The 15,616-nt window shown below is 40.2% G+C and overlaps 3 protein-coding genes across 9 annotated transcripts in view; 2 read left to right on the forward strand and 1 right to left on the reverse strand.

The window, feature by feature from the left end:
* Positions 1–12: 12 nt before the first annotated feature.
* On the reverse strand, positions 13–1,874 carry emc6 (ER membrane protein complex subunit 6). Of its 2 annotated transcripts, none has more exons than XM_046040204.1 (2): positions 1,650–1,874; positions 13–795 (listed from the first exon to the last, which is right to left on the reverse strand). In XM_046040204.1, exon 2 carries the CDS (start codon positions 762–764, stop codon positions 432–434), a length of 333 nt encoding a protein of 110 aa, XP_045896160.1. In that variant the 5' UTR covers positions 765–795; positions 1,650–1,874; the 3' UTR covers positions 13–431. The 2 variants fall into 2 exon arrangements, with proteins under 2 accessions (XP_045896160.1, XP_045896159.1); XM_046040203.1 differs by having other exon boundaries at positions 13–798; positions 1,650–1,872.
* On the forward strand, positions 1,863–11,044 carry shpk (sedoheptulokinase). Of its 4 annotated transcripts, none has more exons than XM_046040199.1 (8): positions 1,863–2,004; positions 3,008–3,189; positions 3,288–3,429; positions 5,377–5,551; positions 5,653–5,805; positions 6,022–6,197; positions 7,032–7,232; positions 8,066–11,044. In XM_046040199.1, the coding sequence occupies exons 2-8, from the start codon at positions 3,052–3,054 to the stop codon at positions 8,458–8,460; spliced, it is 1,380 nt and encodes a 459-aa protein (XP_045896155.1). In that variant the 5' UTR covers positions 1,863–2,004; positions 3,008–3,051; the 3' UTR covers positions 8,461–11,044. The 4 variants fall into 4 exon arrangements, with proteins under 4 accessions (XP_045896155.1, XP_045896154.1, XP_045896157.1 ...); XM_046040198.1 differs by having other exon boundaries at positions 1,884–2,004; positions 2,615–3,189; XM_046040201.1 differs by lacking the exon at positions 1,863–2,004 and adding an exon at positions 2,089–2,105.
* A 367-nt stretch (positions 11,045–11,411) lies between these two features.
* The window catches only part of trpv1 (transient receptor potential cation channel, subfamily V, member 1), a 16,813-nt gene continuing 12,608 nt past the window's right edge, over positions 11,412–15,616 (forward strand). Inside the window, exons 1-6 of one of the 3 annotated variants that reach the window (XM_046039371.1) lie at positions 11,412–11,632; positions 11,999–12,031; positions 13,095–13,298; positions 13,477–13,634; positions 13,728–13,880; positions 14,008–14,145. In XM_046039371.1, coding sequence (XP_045895327.1) covers positions 13,117–13,298; positions 13,477–13,634; positions 13,728–13,880; positions 14,008–14,145 — 631 coding nt within the window. In that variant the 5' untranslated portion in view covers positions 11,412–11,632; positions 11,999–12,031; positions 13,095–13,116. The remainder of the gene's footprint in view (positions 11,633–11,998; positions 12,032–13,094; positions 13,299–13,476; positions 13,635–13,727; positions 13,881–14,007; positions 14,146–15,616) is intronic. The other 2 variants (XM_046039368.1, XM_046039370.1) reach the window with 2 other exon arrangements.

The following is a 15,616-nucleotide window of genomic DNA, read 5'->3' on the forward strand; positions in this document are numbered from 1 at the left end:
AATGTATACAAACAAGTTGTACAGTTATTTATTCCAATCAGTAATCGGATTTGTTATAATTTAACCATAGTATTGTACATGAAATGTAATGCCAAGGGCATACACACCTTGTTAGGATTACATCTGTTTTTATCTATTACACTACAACCTACTTGATCATAACTGCTCTTATCCTGGTATGCATGACACCGAGCACAGCGCAGGAGATTCAGGTTTAATAAGTTTATAGTCACTAGTGTGGAGCAGGAAGGGTAAAAGGACAGTTTATTCTGCATACTATAATTATTGACACATCGCCTGTTTAACAGTTCAAAACAGAAAAATCTAACGGCTTTCACTAATCGCTTATCTACAAACAGCAGGGCAGACAATATTATTGGTTTACGTAGCATTAGAGAGGATTAATTCAGGGATATTTGTGATAGTTCAATTTAATACACATGCACCATTCCGTAGAGGAAAGTCCAGAACAGGACGTAAGTGAAAAGACCTCCGACAAGGCCCCCGGTGAAGAGCAGCCGCCGCGATTTAAAGCATTTGTTCCACCTCCGTCCGGCCTTGAGAATGAGCAGCAGGGACAGGAGAAACGCAGACAGGAAATAAAAAACAAAGCCATACAGTCCAGTCAGCCCGAGGATGCCAGCTGTAGCTCCGGACAGAGCGGATACAGAGGTGCGGCAGTAGTCCAGCACGGCAGCGTTGCCCCTCACAGCTACTTCACTGATGAATTGTGGTCCCTCGCGCTTGGCTACAACGCTTGCCATCTCGGCTCTGGTCAGCTATCACAGATGGGTGCTGCTGTTTCAGGAGAGATTCAGATATGCTTACAATACAAAATAACTACATTTACTCAAATTCACTAGTACAGTTTTGAAACACTTAATTTTATGCTACTTAATACTTCACTACAATTAGGAGGCACATATCGTAGTTTAAACTCTCCATTTATTTCAAAGCTATGGAGACTATTTACTTGACTAGATTTTATTGTCAAAATCTGAGAGATACTAAATAAAGCTTTTAATATTGACATTTGGTGATACCACTTCAGTATTAAACTTTATTATACTGAAAATTGGAGTATTTACATTATCCTATTGCTTAGTCCACTACTAGTAAGCAAGTTCATTACTACATTAGAAAAGCAAGTTTGTACCGGTGTTCCTAACCCTAACAACTGCTAACTAGCACATATCGTCAGAACACCGACCTTACAGTGTCAGTGGGTCTAAGGTTAACGTAATACATTTATAAGACATTTCAACAGATTAACCACAACGAGAAGAAAAAGGGCAAATCCCCAAATCGACTGAGGTCTCGATACATTAAAGCCCCCTAGTCTGAGTGACAAAGACAAAAAGAAAAGCTGTCAGTCAGCCTTGGTCCACGTTAGCTTAGCTACTGCAGCAGCTAATATACTTAAAGGCTTGCTCTGGGGACAAAGACAGCGCTATAAAACACCTAAAACGAGATCAAACGGCCAAGACTCTAGTCAGTAGAGGCTCATTACTTAAGTAAATACAATGCAATGCCGTACGCTTAACTGCAAATTAAACTGCTTTATCTTATTTTTTTCACCGATGGGACTAACAGGCTAGCATTATTAGCTAGCTCTCCAGGCTAACGGTCAACTGATGATAGATTCTCACCGGAAATATAAACGCAGGGACTCGTCAGCTCCTCACAGCGTGATTATAAAAACATAACCTGCAACAGAAACTTTACAGACTTGAATATGAAATTGTCTTGAATTAAAAAGGTCAGCTGTTGTGACACCGAAACAGCACATTCATTCGCGTTTGGGTGACACTCCTAGACAAGTCAGCCATGCTCCTTCGCAGTGCACTGTGGGGAAAAACGCATTCATCAAACGGGGACGACGACATGGTGCTTTCTAGGTACATTAAAGAGTAGGAAATGACATCTTCATAATGAGGAAGAAGGCAATTCCCTCCTTCTACGTTAACGTGTCACCCTCTTGAGAGGCTACATTGCAAGATACAGGTAAATTGGTTCTTTTCAAATTTCCAGCTTCACCGAATAAACAACATAAAGTTTCAAAACTGCGCCCAACAGAGCAAAGCTTGTTCCACTGGAGATGATGGGTAAATATATTTTCCAGTTTAAAAACAAAAAAAGCCAGGCAAACAATTTTAAATACTGTTACTACTGCAATTTTTACATTTTATGTTTGTATTTATCTTAACACACAAAGCCACAATTGATGTAGGCTATTTAAGTTTCTAATGCTTTGTATCCATTCAAGTGGTTTGGAAATGCTTAAACATACGGATATGTAAATATGCACATAGCCAATATGTACATCACTTTGTTCACTTGTAAGCAGATTGCAAAATTAGCACCAGTCACCAGCTGGTAAAATAAGCAAATGGTTGGTAGATTTGCTTCTCTCTCCAGCCAAAAAACAATGGTAATATATTGAGTAGATTGTACACTTTGAGCATTCACTAGCCATTTGTCTGGTGGACAGTAATGTTGATTTTGCACCCTGCTTGTAAGACCTCGATGACATACAGTATCGGTGTCATGGGGAACAACATTTTAGTCTGAGCAACATAAGTTTTCTTCATGTATTCTTTCTCCCTTAATCTAGACCCCACACACCAATAAACAGCAGATAAAAGAGCAGGCCCATACAGGCGATAAACCCTTCTCAAATTGACATTTTTTGAATAATGAATGAGTAATGACTACAGTCCATTCCCGTTTGCCATGGCAGTGAACCAGGGCAGAACCTGCCCCCTGGCCGCCTGGACTACTTGAACAATTTACATTGTTACACCATTGTTGAGAAGTCGGAATATACACCGTGGAAATTTAATTAGATATAATGTTTGAAACAACTTTTGGAATAAGATTGGCCTTAACTAATTAGTTGATTTTTGTAATCAACTAATTAATTCGGCGCAATTACATTTCGCTGAAGTTGAAACGTCCGAGTTCGTACTTCGACGTAAACGCAGCAGGGTTAACTTTGTCGGTACAGTCTATGGCAGCTGAGTCGCAAAGCACACAGGGCCATCAGGAGCAATGTCTACCTATATCCTGGGTGTAGACGTGGGCACCACTTCTGTAAAAGCTGTTTTATTAAAAACTGGCTCCAGAGAGGTGGCTGCGAGTCACGCTTTGCCAACTACGTCTGATATAATCGACAGTAGCGGGATAAAGGTGAGTGCGCTCACGTGCCAAACAACTATACTATGCTGCTCAGCAATGTGTGTTTGTCTGTCCTGTGTGTAACCTGGCTATGTTCCTATGCCCTGCAGGCGAAAGAGCAGGATACTGGACGGATCATAGACACTCTGAACCGGTGCATCCGCCTGCTGCCCAGAGACAAACTGCAGCATGTCAGCAGCATCGGGCTGACAGGACAGATGCACGGGGTTTTATTCTGGAAAGCAAAGAGCGGTAAGACTTTTACTGCCCGCCTACATCCACTCACGGTGTGGCATTTTATAACTTTTGTAACAACGGCTGTGATACATTGAGTAGTTTGAGCTAAAAAGAAACTGATTTCTTCATTCGTTGATTTATTTGAAGTGTAAAAAAAATCAGAGAGGAAACAGCAAGAGAGAGAGAGTAAAGACATATTATTTCCAGAGCATGTTGGTGTGATGGTTTGGCCCCCAAAATGAACATGTGCAAAACATTTTTAATTCCAGCCACAATATGTGCTTATGCAGGTGAAGTTAAAAAACCCAAACAAATAAAAAATGACTAAGAGGCTCTTTAATTGTATGATCCCTTGTACCAATATAAGGGCTCCACATCACACTCTCAGAGATAAGGGTTCCTATTTTTATATAGGATTTAATGATGATAAAATTGTGTGTGCTATTATAATAGGATTTGGTTTTTGTGCTATTCGTGGATTAGAAAATGAAACGACTGCATTGTTCAGAATGTAATTGCAGATCTTCAACTTGCAACATACATCAGCTCTTGTAGCAGAGCTGGGGACTGCAGACAGACAACACTCTCAATGTGAACATGCATTATGAAGCTTAAAATTCCACATAAGGGTAGAGTATTTATCATGAACTATTTCATCCATGAACTTTTGGAACTTATATGCTGTTAAGCAAAAGGTTATGTACTTTTTATTATAACAGATCAGTTAATATACTGTGATTCTCCTAGTTAAAGGGTAATTTTGGTATTTTTAAACCTGGGCCCCATTTTCACATATTTTGGAATCAAAATGACCAGTAGATACAAAACGTTTTGGTATCCATACAGAAGATGGCTTCAGCCAGGGCTGGACTGGGACAAAGAATCGGCCCTGGCATTTTTGGCCCAGGCAGCCCATCAAAATCGGTCGGACACCCCTCACCAATACACCATCCTTCCATTTAAGGGCTCAGATTAGTGGTGTGATGAAACACTTAGCCCATGAGATGTAAGATTGCACAAGATTGGGGCAATGACAGCAAGACAAGAATATATTTTAATTGGCCTGTTATTTAAAAAAATAATGTATTGATGAAATAGTTGAGGGGGGTCTGGTGGTCCTCCACCAGAAGATTTTGAGCATTAAACTTAATTTCCTGCATTCTGGAGACATTTTCTGCACCAGGGAAGCACAAAATTCAGTTGGCAGGTGACAATTCAGACAATAAAAATATAATAAAAAAGTAAAAAGAAACAGTGAGCATTGGTGGGGGCCTGTAAGAGATGTGATTGGGCCGGCACAATGTCAGTATAGAAATTTAGCGTAGATATAAATACACAATTTACGTTACATCAGCCCAAAAGGTGCGTCGGCCCACCGGGCATTTGGCCGGTATGCCAGATTACTAGTCCAGCCCTAGCTTCAGCCGGCTGCAGTGGCTGCAACATATTTATTTTCTGAAATTATCACCCTTGTCTTTGGAGACTAGACTAGTGTCACAGGTTTTAATCATAATTTACAGTTTGATTTGGACAACAGTTCCCATAATGTTTAACCAGAGCACAGGCTTTAGAAAAACATTAACTACTAATGGCCATGGGGATTTGAAAGAAGCCTTTCAAAGAAGAGAGCGATGTTTTCAGACTGTTGGATTACATTGATTACCCAGTCTGTAGCACTGATGACCTTTTTAAGATACTTCATAAATGGATTGAGGAGCTGGGCAGTTCGATGTGCACTTATATCAGGAGGTTTTCTGCTACAAACTCCTTCTAAACAGAAATGTGGTGGGCCCATTGTACCTCTTTCATAACTATGTTGCCCTCTGCTGGTTGCATCCAATACTTGAGATGAAAATGGTTGGAAGAAAATCTATGCGTTTGCTGTTTTTGTATCCAAACAAAACCACTGAGTCACATATAACTTATTTTGTCTGCTGTCTTTTGTCTCTTGACCCCTCGCAGGTTGTGATTGGTCCAACAGAGACTTCTTCACAGCCAGGGATACCAGTCAGCTGATCACCTGGCAGGATGGGCGCTGTAGCTGTAACTTCCTGTCGTCTCTTCCAAAACCAGACTCACATATCAGTGTAGCCACAGGATTTGGTTGTGCAACAATCTTCTGGTGCATGAAACACAGGTCAGCAGCATACACTTTAAGAACCTAATGCAGAGCCTACTGCACTACATGATTTTGTGATATGTGAAAGTGAACTCTATAGATGTGTGGTTTCACTGCAGGCCCGAGTTCCTTAAGGACTTCACAGTTGCAGGTACCATCCAGGACTATGTGGTGTCCATGCTGTGTGGTTTGGACAGTTGTGTTATGACGCCTCAAAACGCAGCCAGCTGGGGCTTCTTCAACACTTCCTCCAACCAGTGGAATATAGACATGTATGTGAAGTTCAGAACGTCCTGATTTAATAACACCCCATTTCTGTGCTAAAGTTGGCAGAGCATTTTCTTGATTAGTTCAAGTACTAAATGCATGAGAAATGTTCTGTTGTTTGTGCATGCTAGGTGTTTAAACTGAAATCACTAAACACTTACAATGTCAGAGTTGTTATGCGTAACCTACATAACAAGCAACTGTGTGTGTGCATGCTCTAGTCTGAAGGGTGCCGGCTTCCCTTTCCACCTGCTTCCTCAGTGTGTGCCATCTGGTGGCTTGGCAGGACAGACGTGCTCCGACTGGCACGGTATCCCTGCTGGTACGCCAGTAGGGGCTGCCATGGGAGACTTCCAGTGCTCCGTCTACTCCTGCATGGGTGCGCGGACAGATGCAGGTGAAACAGGAAGTCCAGTCGTCTCTCTCCGGCTAGGATTACACTTAATGCAGTGAATGCATTACTCTTTCACAGTTCATGCACTTCGGATGAAAGCATCCATTACTGCTATACCATGACAGGTTCCATCCATTAGATTTTTTCTACTATTGCTTCAGTTTACCAGGGTTAACTCTTTTTTTTATATATATCTCTTTGCGGACCTCATCATCCGCATATGTAATTTGGAAGATGCCTTTTACAGAGTCTTGCCCAAGGACACTTTGGACAGGAGATGGGGACCATGTACCACCTGAGCTGCAGCTGCCCCGTTTAGAGATTTTAAATCCTGTATTTTTAAAACAATCAGGGTAATCTTAAATGAAAATACAGAGGGCGGAAGATCTCTGACATCCAGGAGGACAAGTGGGCGGCTTCAGGTGTCACCCACTAAGCACGCACAGCTTGGCAGTTCTTAGGGCACAGAAACAAAAGAGAAGCACAAGCTTGTTAGTTAGATAAATGCAGTCAATATTAGAATTTCTTTGTTCCACCACACCACAAACAATACCTTGCATATTGTACTCTCAAGTTTTTGTAATGAAAACATTTGATCAAAAATCTGTAATATGATATGAGATAATTTCATTTATGCTGCATTTTTTGTAAAAATACCAAGTTAAAAAGAACAATATTAAAACAGCAAAGTTATATATATTTAAATAAGTAAACAATACCCTACAGCAAGGTATACAGCAGTAAATACCCATGTCTTAGTTTGTTCTCATTATGTTTATGAACACAAAGAAAACAACACCTTAGAGGACAGTTTGTATCTTTCTCCTATTTTTGCAGTTCTTAACATAAGTACCTCAGCCCAGCTGACCTTTGCCATGCCGGCTGACTTCCAACCTCCAGATTCTCCTGAGCCTGCCTCCTCCATCTCCTACTTCCCCTACTTTGACAACTCGTACTTGGCGGTGGCTGCTTCACTCAATGGAGGGAATGTACTGGCCACTTTTGTGGAGATGCTCTCTGCCTGGATGAAGGAGCTTGGTATGTATTTTTTCATGACTTTATGCGGCACCGTGTTGTAGAATGGAAAAATGAAATGTACCCTGTATAGACGTTCGTAGTTGACAGATGATGAATGCTAATTACTTTGGTGATATTTTTGGTGATGACCCTGATATTTCCTTTAATGCCACCATGAGGTTCACATTCGTCATTTTGTGTGAAATTTCTCAACAGCTACTGAATTGACTGCCATGAAATGTTGTACAGGTTAACTTTGGTGATTACCTGACTTTTTGTGTTCTGTCATCAAGTCAAAAATTCACTTTATGACCAAACACCTGCAAAACTAATGACCTTCCCATCAGCCTTTGCTGTACTTTGTGTTTAGTGCTATTTAGATAATGTTAGCATGCTAAAACTATGACGGTGAACATGGTAAACATTATACCTGCCAAACATCAGCATGTTAGCATTGTCATTGTGAGCAAGTTAGCGTGCTGATGTTGGTTAGCATGGCTGTAGACTATAAGTCTTGTTCAAGCTTTAGTTCTGGAAATAACCACTCAAGAACTGAATCAGCCTGGTTATATATGTACCGGACCAATCAGCACAAATTATAATGATAAAGGCCGCCTCTCAAACGATTAAAGCAGGCATTTGTAGATGCAAAATTACTGTAATCTGTAAAAATTTAGTGAATATTAAAAGAAAATTAACACTTGCAGATCACCCGCTAATCTGTTTCTAGTTTAAAATTGACAGCTCAGAGAGGGCAGTGTTTATTTGAGTAGTAGTACTGAAGCCAAAATGACTCGTAGGCCATTAAATGTGTTTCATCCAGATGTTAAATTCCTCCTCCTTATCCCTCACAGGTGCGGAGCTGAGTGATTCGTGCTTATATGAGAAGCTGATTCATTGCGCCCTGAATCAGGAAACGAGTGACCTGAGTGTGAGTCCGACCATCCTGGGAGAGAGACACAACCCTCTTTGCCTGGGTCAAGTGACCAACATCTCCACTACCAATCTCTCTCTGGGTCACATGACCAGGGCACTGTGCCGCGGAATCTTGGACAACATCACCTCCATGATGCCCGCTGAGCGTCTGCAGCAGGCGGGGGTCAGCAGGATTGTGGCCAGTGGGAGCGCCATCGCCCGCAATGAGGTGCTAAGGCAGGAGGTGGAGAAGGCGTTCCCTCAGCCGGTGGTATACGGACAAAACGCGGACTCAGCTGCCGGCGTGGCCATGGTCCTCTGCGACCTACTTTGAATGAGAGTCATGATCCACAGGGGAATCCCCTGTCTGTTTACATGATTAATTGAGAGTGTTCTGAGCACCTTATCGAACGGTATCGCTTTGTTTAAAGATGGAACAATCAGGCAAACTACATGCTACAACATATTTTGCTCTGTGTAATTTAAAGGAAAAGCTGTGTTTGCCAGGACAGGGATCAAAAGCCTTACGTATCCTCTGACTTACTATGTGCAATAAGGTTTTGAAACTTTTTGGACCAAATGATCACAGCTATCAAATCCTTCAAACATTTAATTTGACATTTAACATCTATTAGCAATATGCCAGGCATTTCTGGGTCTGTTTTGTTGTTTTTAGCAGAGTGCATTTTTAGACAACATTATGCCACACTAGATTTTTATTTTCTGCCTTTATGCACTCAACCTTGATACTTGGTACGCACTCTACCAGGTTAGCGATTAAAGCATTTTAAAAATTAAAGTTTTCCTAAAGCTGCCTTTTTGCAAAGATGCTCATCATTTATCAGAAAAAATCTACTCAGAGGAGCTAATTTCTCATCTGACAGCAGTATACAGTGCAACAACAAAATTAGCTGTAGACTTAAAAACCCCAGATTTGTAATTGCTTAGCTTTACAGTTGGTTCTGCGCCAACTCAGATCCTGATGAATAAGTTCTTGCTCATTTCCTGTGTGTTGCTGAAAGGCATCATTTGAAATCTATTAAGTGGAGAGAAATCGCAGTGCTGCTGGAACACTTCTGATCCATAACAGGATCTCTGTATTTGAGGGTGGACAGTGTCTTTAAGTGAAACCACAGATACTGCATGATGGTTTATCAGCAAGGCCAGTGAGATGAGGTGTAGCAACTATTAGCATGTTAGAAAAATGCCTTTTCCTCTGGTATTATGTAATTTTCTTTAACTTCCATCTGTCTCGCGGTTTTTATGTCGTTGCATTTAAGGAGGTCTCCTCTGAGTTTGGTGTTTCCATCTCAGCTCTCTCCTCTTCATGTCACTTCTACAGTCTCGAGTTGCTTAAGGTGTCAAATTGAGTTGTGTGTGTGTGTGTGAGCATTTGTATCTGATGGATCTGTTGTGTTGCACATGTTCAGGGGCCTGTATCACAAAGGGAGTCCAACTTAGTTTTTAAATGCTTTTTGAAAATAACTATGTTCAGTATAGAGTAACATTTAAATAGTATATAAGTTTTTGCTGCCAAAGCATTGAGGGAAAGTGCAGATAGTGTCCAAAAAGAGCCTTGAAGTAAAGGTGTAGCTGAACCAAATGTGGCATTTCTAAAATAATGAGCTAATTAACAGAGTTTGTATATTTTCTTTTAATAAAAAAAAGTCAGTTATTTTACTTTTAACTTCCACTTATCATCTACTTGGGTCTAAAAAGATGAAATACCCCCAACTCACCACATTATCCTGAGCTGCAGAGATGGAGTAAGACACTGACTCTGTCATGGCTCCTGTGGGGAATGAAAGAGAAACTTAATAATGCAGTTAATATACATCTATAACCACCATCCGTTAGTCTGCTGGAGCGTCATATGTTTTTTAGAAGCCTTGTTTTACATTATTTCTCGAATGCTTAAACACATTTCTTGAAATGATGCCTCTTTTTCTCAAAACTCAACACAAATCCACACCTTCTCACCCAATTCCCCAAACATAACATCTTCAGGTCAAAATGAAGCTCTTCACTCAAAACCCACAGTATTACACACTGGGGAGATAAATTCAAAGTAATTTTGCTTGTGGTTCTTCCCCTCAAAAAACCTTTCACATAATGAACACTACAAAACAAATTACAAATGTATACATTTGCACATTTTTTGTTCCTTACTGTGCTGTACAGTAAATCACACCAAAAAACTAATTATTCTGCCCCAGCGTCTTGTCTTTGGTCTGGGACAGGCCAGAGATTCTCATCCTCCAGCTCCTCCTCCACCCTATTCCTGCTCCGCCCGCTTCTCCTCATCTTCGTGCTATCCCATCTCCTCCTCCAACTCCCACTGTTCCTCTTCCTTCAACTCTTATTCCTCTCCATACTGCTCCTCCTCATCCTCTCTGGTGTTCTCTACCTCTTTCTTCAGATTTCTCTGGATCCGTTGTTCCAAAACTGAATTAACTGACTCCGGCCCCTTTAGGAGTATACTGTTTCAGGAAGGAGACGTCACTGTTCTTTCTTTGCCTCCTCTTGATTTTAGTCTTAATCTTCCATTTAGAACTTCTGCTACTCACAGAATGGGTAGATTTTTTATTATATTATTATATTTAGAATGTTTTTAATATTAATTTTGCTTTAAGTACTCATCAGAAAAGGGTTGATGCAGACCATGCTGTTGATGGCTTCATAAATTTTTATGATAATGAGCAAATACAGGATTGTTTCTACCAGCAGCTGCAGCATCTACAGCTGTAACTGGCAATACTAATAACAGCCATGTGCATTTTTCAGTCAGTCATTATTTATTTCATTACTATTATTATTGAAATTACTACAGTTATATGCAGTTATTTCCCTCTCAGTGGGGCAGTAATTCACACCTGATGTGATGTGATTATGGTACAAATAAAACAGTATCAACAATTCATTTTAGTCTCAAATCATTTTAAATGACACTGAATTTTAATATTGATATGTTATCTTGCTTCTTGAGTGGGTCACCAGGATTATATTCTGGTGCACTTATTCCAGTTTGAATGGAAAGCTCTATCTTTGCATACATAGACACGCTCAAAAAAAGTCCAGATAGACATTGGGAATGAAGCTCCAGGCTGTATGATGTCAGACACAGTTTTGGTTGGTCTTGTGTCCTTTCGGGTCACATTTGAAATACTTGAACCATGCAATGCCAACAGCACTCATCTCACAGCGTGAAGGCCAGTGTGCCACTGTTGATCTGTGAAAAAAAGGAAGTGATCTTGATGTAGGAAATCGTCACATGAAAGCACATCTACAGCTCACACTGTAGGCAGAAGCTCTGCAACCACACGCTCAGTCACAGGGCCACAGCTGTACTGAAAACACACGACTTAAGCGAAACTACGAAGAGGCAGATGAGACACACAGGAAGCACATAAGCAGCTAAAAATGGACTAAGTAATGGAGACGCGCCTTAGAAATATTATACTCAAGTGACAGAAAAGCCTGGGTAAGAAAAGTAGCCTTTCAGAAGGGTAAGTTATTTATTTATGATCTGTTAAGTGACATTATGAGATTTTATATTTTAAGCTTTCTTGGTTCATCTGCTCTGTAGCTCCTCTGTGATGAACTTATCACGATGCATTCCTTTGTGGTATTATTTTTTTTACTGTCTTTGCATGAGCAGAGATGGTCAAGCACACTTAGAGCATCCTTTTAAGCACTCAAGGTCTGCTCTGATATTCTCTAGGGCGTGTCACTGTATCTCCTTCTGGCTTTTTCCTGCTTATCTCACCACACTTACATTAAGCAAGCATGTTAGGACGCACAATAGAACTCAAGCACCTGGATCACTGCAGGACATTTCCACTGTGTACTGTTGTTTTCTTTTTGACTTGAAGATTCACAAACTGGAACAGGAAGACTTCCCTCTGGTGAGCCAAATTATGTGTGTTGGTTGTTTTTTTATATAATTAGATTGCTTATGATCCTGAAAAATATTCTGAAACACCATGAGCAAAATCCTCCTTCCCATCACATGCTACTGTGATATTTATCACATATTTAGTACATTTAAACCCACACGCCTCTTAGAAATTTAAAAGCACTTACTTTTAACACAGCTTGTGCTTGTTTCATGAGATTTAATGAGGATGTGAAAAGGAATGTCATGGGAAGAGGTCATAAATCAATAGGTCCATAAATAGGACTGCAGCACATAATGACATGATGGATCTTCTGCAAACATAACTGAACAAAAAAAAAGGTTTTCAATTACTGTATTTCTAGTTGTGTATGTTTAATTCATAATTCAGGTTTGGAAATAATTAAACATATATTCATGTTTAAATTGACTTTTGTAAAAAGAAATAAAAGAAAAAAGAAGATATGTACACTTCTCTGTTTTTGCCATCCTTGGTATGCTATATATTCCTCTTGTGATGTTGACGGAGTCTTACAGAGTTTCCAATGAGTCATTTCAATTCCCCATTTCCTGACTGAAAAGGGGAACGAGAAGCCACCAAAGATTTTGTTCTGATTATCCTCAACACGTCTACATTTAGATCAAAATATGTATCATCTCCTTGTGATCAGCTGAAGGAAAATTGTCGTTTCATTTACTCACTGATTCTGTTTCTGTGCACACTGTATACGATTTGATTATTCTGTAGAGACAACTAGATCAAGCGCCTACTGCTGTCATAGAAATCTTCTTCTAAATACACTCCTTTGTTAGTCACTGGGTGAAACATCACATGTCTGAAAATATGTCTGTGCCCTCAAAGGCCACTGAGGTAATCCACTGTGGTAAACAGCAGAAACAAACATGTAACTTAAAGCACTAAACATCATGCCACATTGAAACAAAGCAACGTGTACCCGTGACCTGTTGACACAGTTGTGAGCAGGTCCACCAAAGCTTGGTTTTGACGTCTCAGATTGTGTAATTTTAGAGACATTGGTTATTTGTCCCACTTGTGCTGTATTTCTATGCAGATCACTGGAGTAAGGGGTGAAGATGGAGAAGTCGGAGATGTTTGGCTTCTCTCTGGAGGCAGACGACAGGACAGAGGAGGAGAAATCACGTAAGAAAGCGTCAAAGAATGACAGACTCATGCCCAAGGCACCGATGGACACTGATTATCAGGAGGAAGTACGCGACCCCATGCCTCAAATCAGATTCAATCTCAACTTTGACAAGTGAGCCATTCCATACAAAGATAAATTGATCTCTGCTTTTTTTTTAATACTCATTATACTGCTGGTGCTGTGTTTTGTCAAGTCCCACAGTGTGGCCTAATGAGGAGTGTGAAGCTGCTTGACCTGACATGAATCTTTTTTTAACCCTGTTGTCTGTAAAATATTTGTTTGTTTATAGAGGGATTCGAGGTGAGGAGCAGCACAGCAGGAAGAGAGACAGCAAGACATTTAACATCGATAGGTTATTTGAAGCAGTGGCCAGCAGGGACGTCGAAAAGCTGAGCGAGCTGCATCAGTACCTGCACCAGAACATGAAGAAACTCTCCGACTCTTTGTGTGAGTGTGAGACACACACAATGCAACAACCGCACTAAACAGTAAACTCTTGACCTGAGCGTTAATTCCCTGAATGTGTGGTTACACCTGCAGATCAGTCCTATGGTAAAACTGCCCTGATGAAGGCTCTGCTGCACCTCAAAGATGGCAAGAACGACACAGTGGAACTATTAATTGACATTTCAGAGAAGATGGGCGACATTAAAGAGTTTGTCAATTCAGCCTACACCAACAGCTACTACAAAGGTAAACTGTGCACGAAGCAGAATTGCTATGAAAACAAACTTCTTGCTAAATTATTTGTGTCTTTCAGTCAGACAATGTGAAGAAATGTCACTGATTTGCTGGTACATATTGATGTGTGATCTGGCAGGCCAGACAGCTCTCCATATAGCCATTGAGAGGAGGAGTATTTTCTATGTGAAGCTGCTGGTCAGTAAAGGAGCAAATGTCCATGCCAAAGCCTGTGGAAAATTCTTCCAGCCACACGACGGCCCCAACTTCTACTTTGGTGAGTCCATGCTGCTGCAGCGAGGAGCTCCCTCCACTGGAGCTTCACAAAAACATCATCTGCTGACAAAATGAGTCACATACTTCCACATAGCATCTTAGTTGCTACAATTGTCTAAAATTTCATTTTTTCCCTGTAAAGCGATAGCATTTTACTTAATTTTAATTGAAGAGAAAAAATAAAGACAATACAACACTGTTGAATTACTGACTATTAAAGGATTGTAGCAGAGGTGTGACATTTTCCTGAGCAGAGTATGACACACCAACTGCACGGATCAATATTCACCTATGTATACATGAAAGGTATGCATGTTGTTGAGAAGTCCTGTTTTTTTGGCACATTGCTCCCTTTTACAGGCAGCACCACCACAAACTGCTGATTTGTACATGTATAGGTATCTTCATACAGAGTCCTGCCATAAGATGCAGAGTTTCTGAGTTATCTGAATAAATGCCGAAATTACCCGAATAATGTGGAAAAACTTTAGACTAGTAAAGTTATCTACATAACTCAGTTGGCTTGCTTCCTCTTGGAAAAAAAGGACCCATAGACATAGACAATACAAGTTCATAAAAAGCTCCACAGCACCACCAGTGGTCCCACATTCCCCAGCGTACCTTTAATTTTACTGTAAACATTCTCAAACATGAGTAATAGTGTTACATTTATTATCTAATATAGTCTTTCCACAAAAAAGCTAAATTCATAAAATTACATCTGCTGTTTTTTTCCTTTTGGGAGGTAAATACTTTTTATAATAATAATAATAATAATAATAATAATAATCTTTATTTGTAGAGCACTTTTCAAAAACAAGTTAGAAAGTGCTTTAACAAGGTTAAGACAATAATACCAAAAAAAACAATAATGCAGAAACAATACAAGATAAAAGCATGAAAACATTGAAAAGACTAAAATACACGTTTAAGATAAACATAAAATAAGTAAACTAGAATAAAATAAAAGGGATAAAATGAAGTCAAATAAGATCGGGAAAGGCTCTCCTATAAAAGTATGTTTTAAAAAGGGACTTAAAAGAGTTCACTGACTCAGCCGACCTGATTTCCTCGGGCAGGCTGTTCCAGAGCCTCGGGGCCCTGACAGCAAACGCTCTGTCCCCTTTAGTTTTCAGTCGAGACTCTGGAACAGACAGCAGACCTCTGCCCGAGGATCTCAAGGTACGTGCTGGTGCGTATGGGACTAAAAGGTCAGAAATATAACAAGGCGAGAGGCCATGAAGAGCTTTAAAAGTGATCAAAGTCAATTCTAAAACATACTGGGAGCCAGTGTAATGAAGCTAAAATAGGGGTAATGTGGTCATATTTCTTTGTTCTGGTTAAAAGCCTGGCAGCTGAGTTCTGGAAAGTCTGGAGTCTATCAATAGATTTTTGGGTTAAACAAGTGAAAAGGCTGTTGCAATAATCCAGGCGTGATGAGATGAAGGCGTGTAAAATGGTCTCGGTGTCCT

Source organism: Micropterus dolomieu, linkage group LG23, assembly GCF_021292245.1.
Source record: "Micropterus dolomieu isolate WLL.071019.BEF.003 ecotype Adirondacks linkage group LG23, ASM2129224v1, whole genome shotgun sequence".
NCBI lineage: Eukaryota > Metazoa > Chordata > Actinopteri > Centrarchiformes > Centrarchidae > Micropterus > Micropterus dolomieu.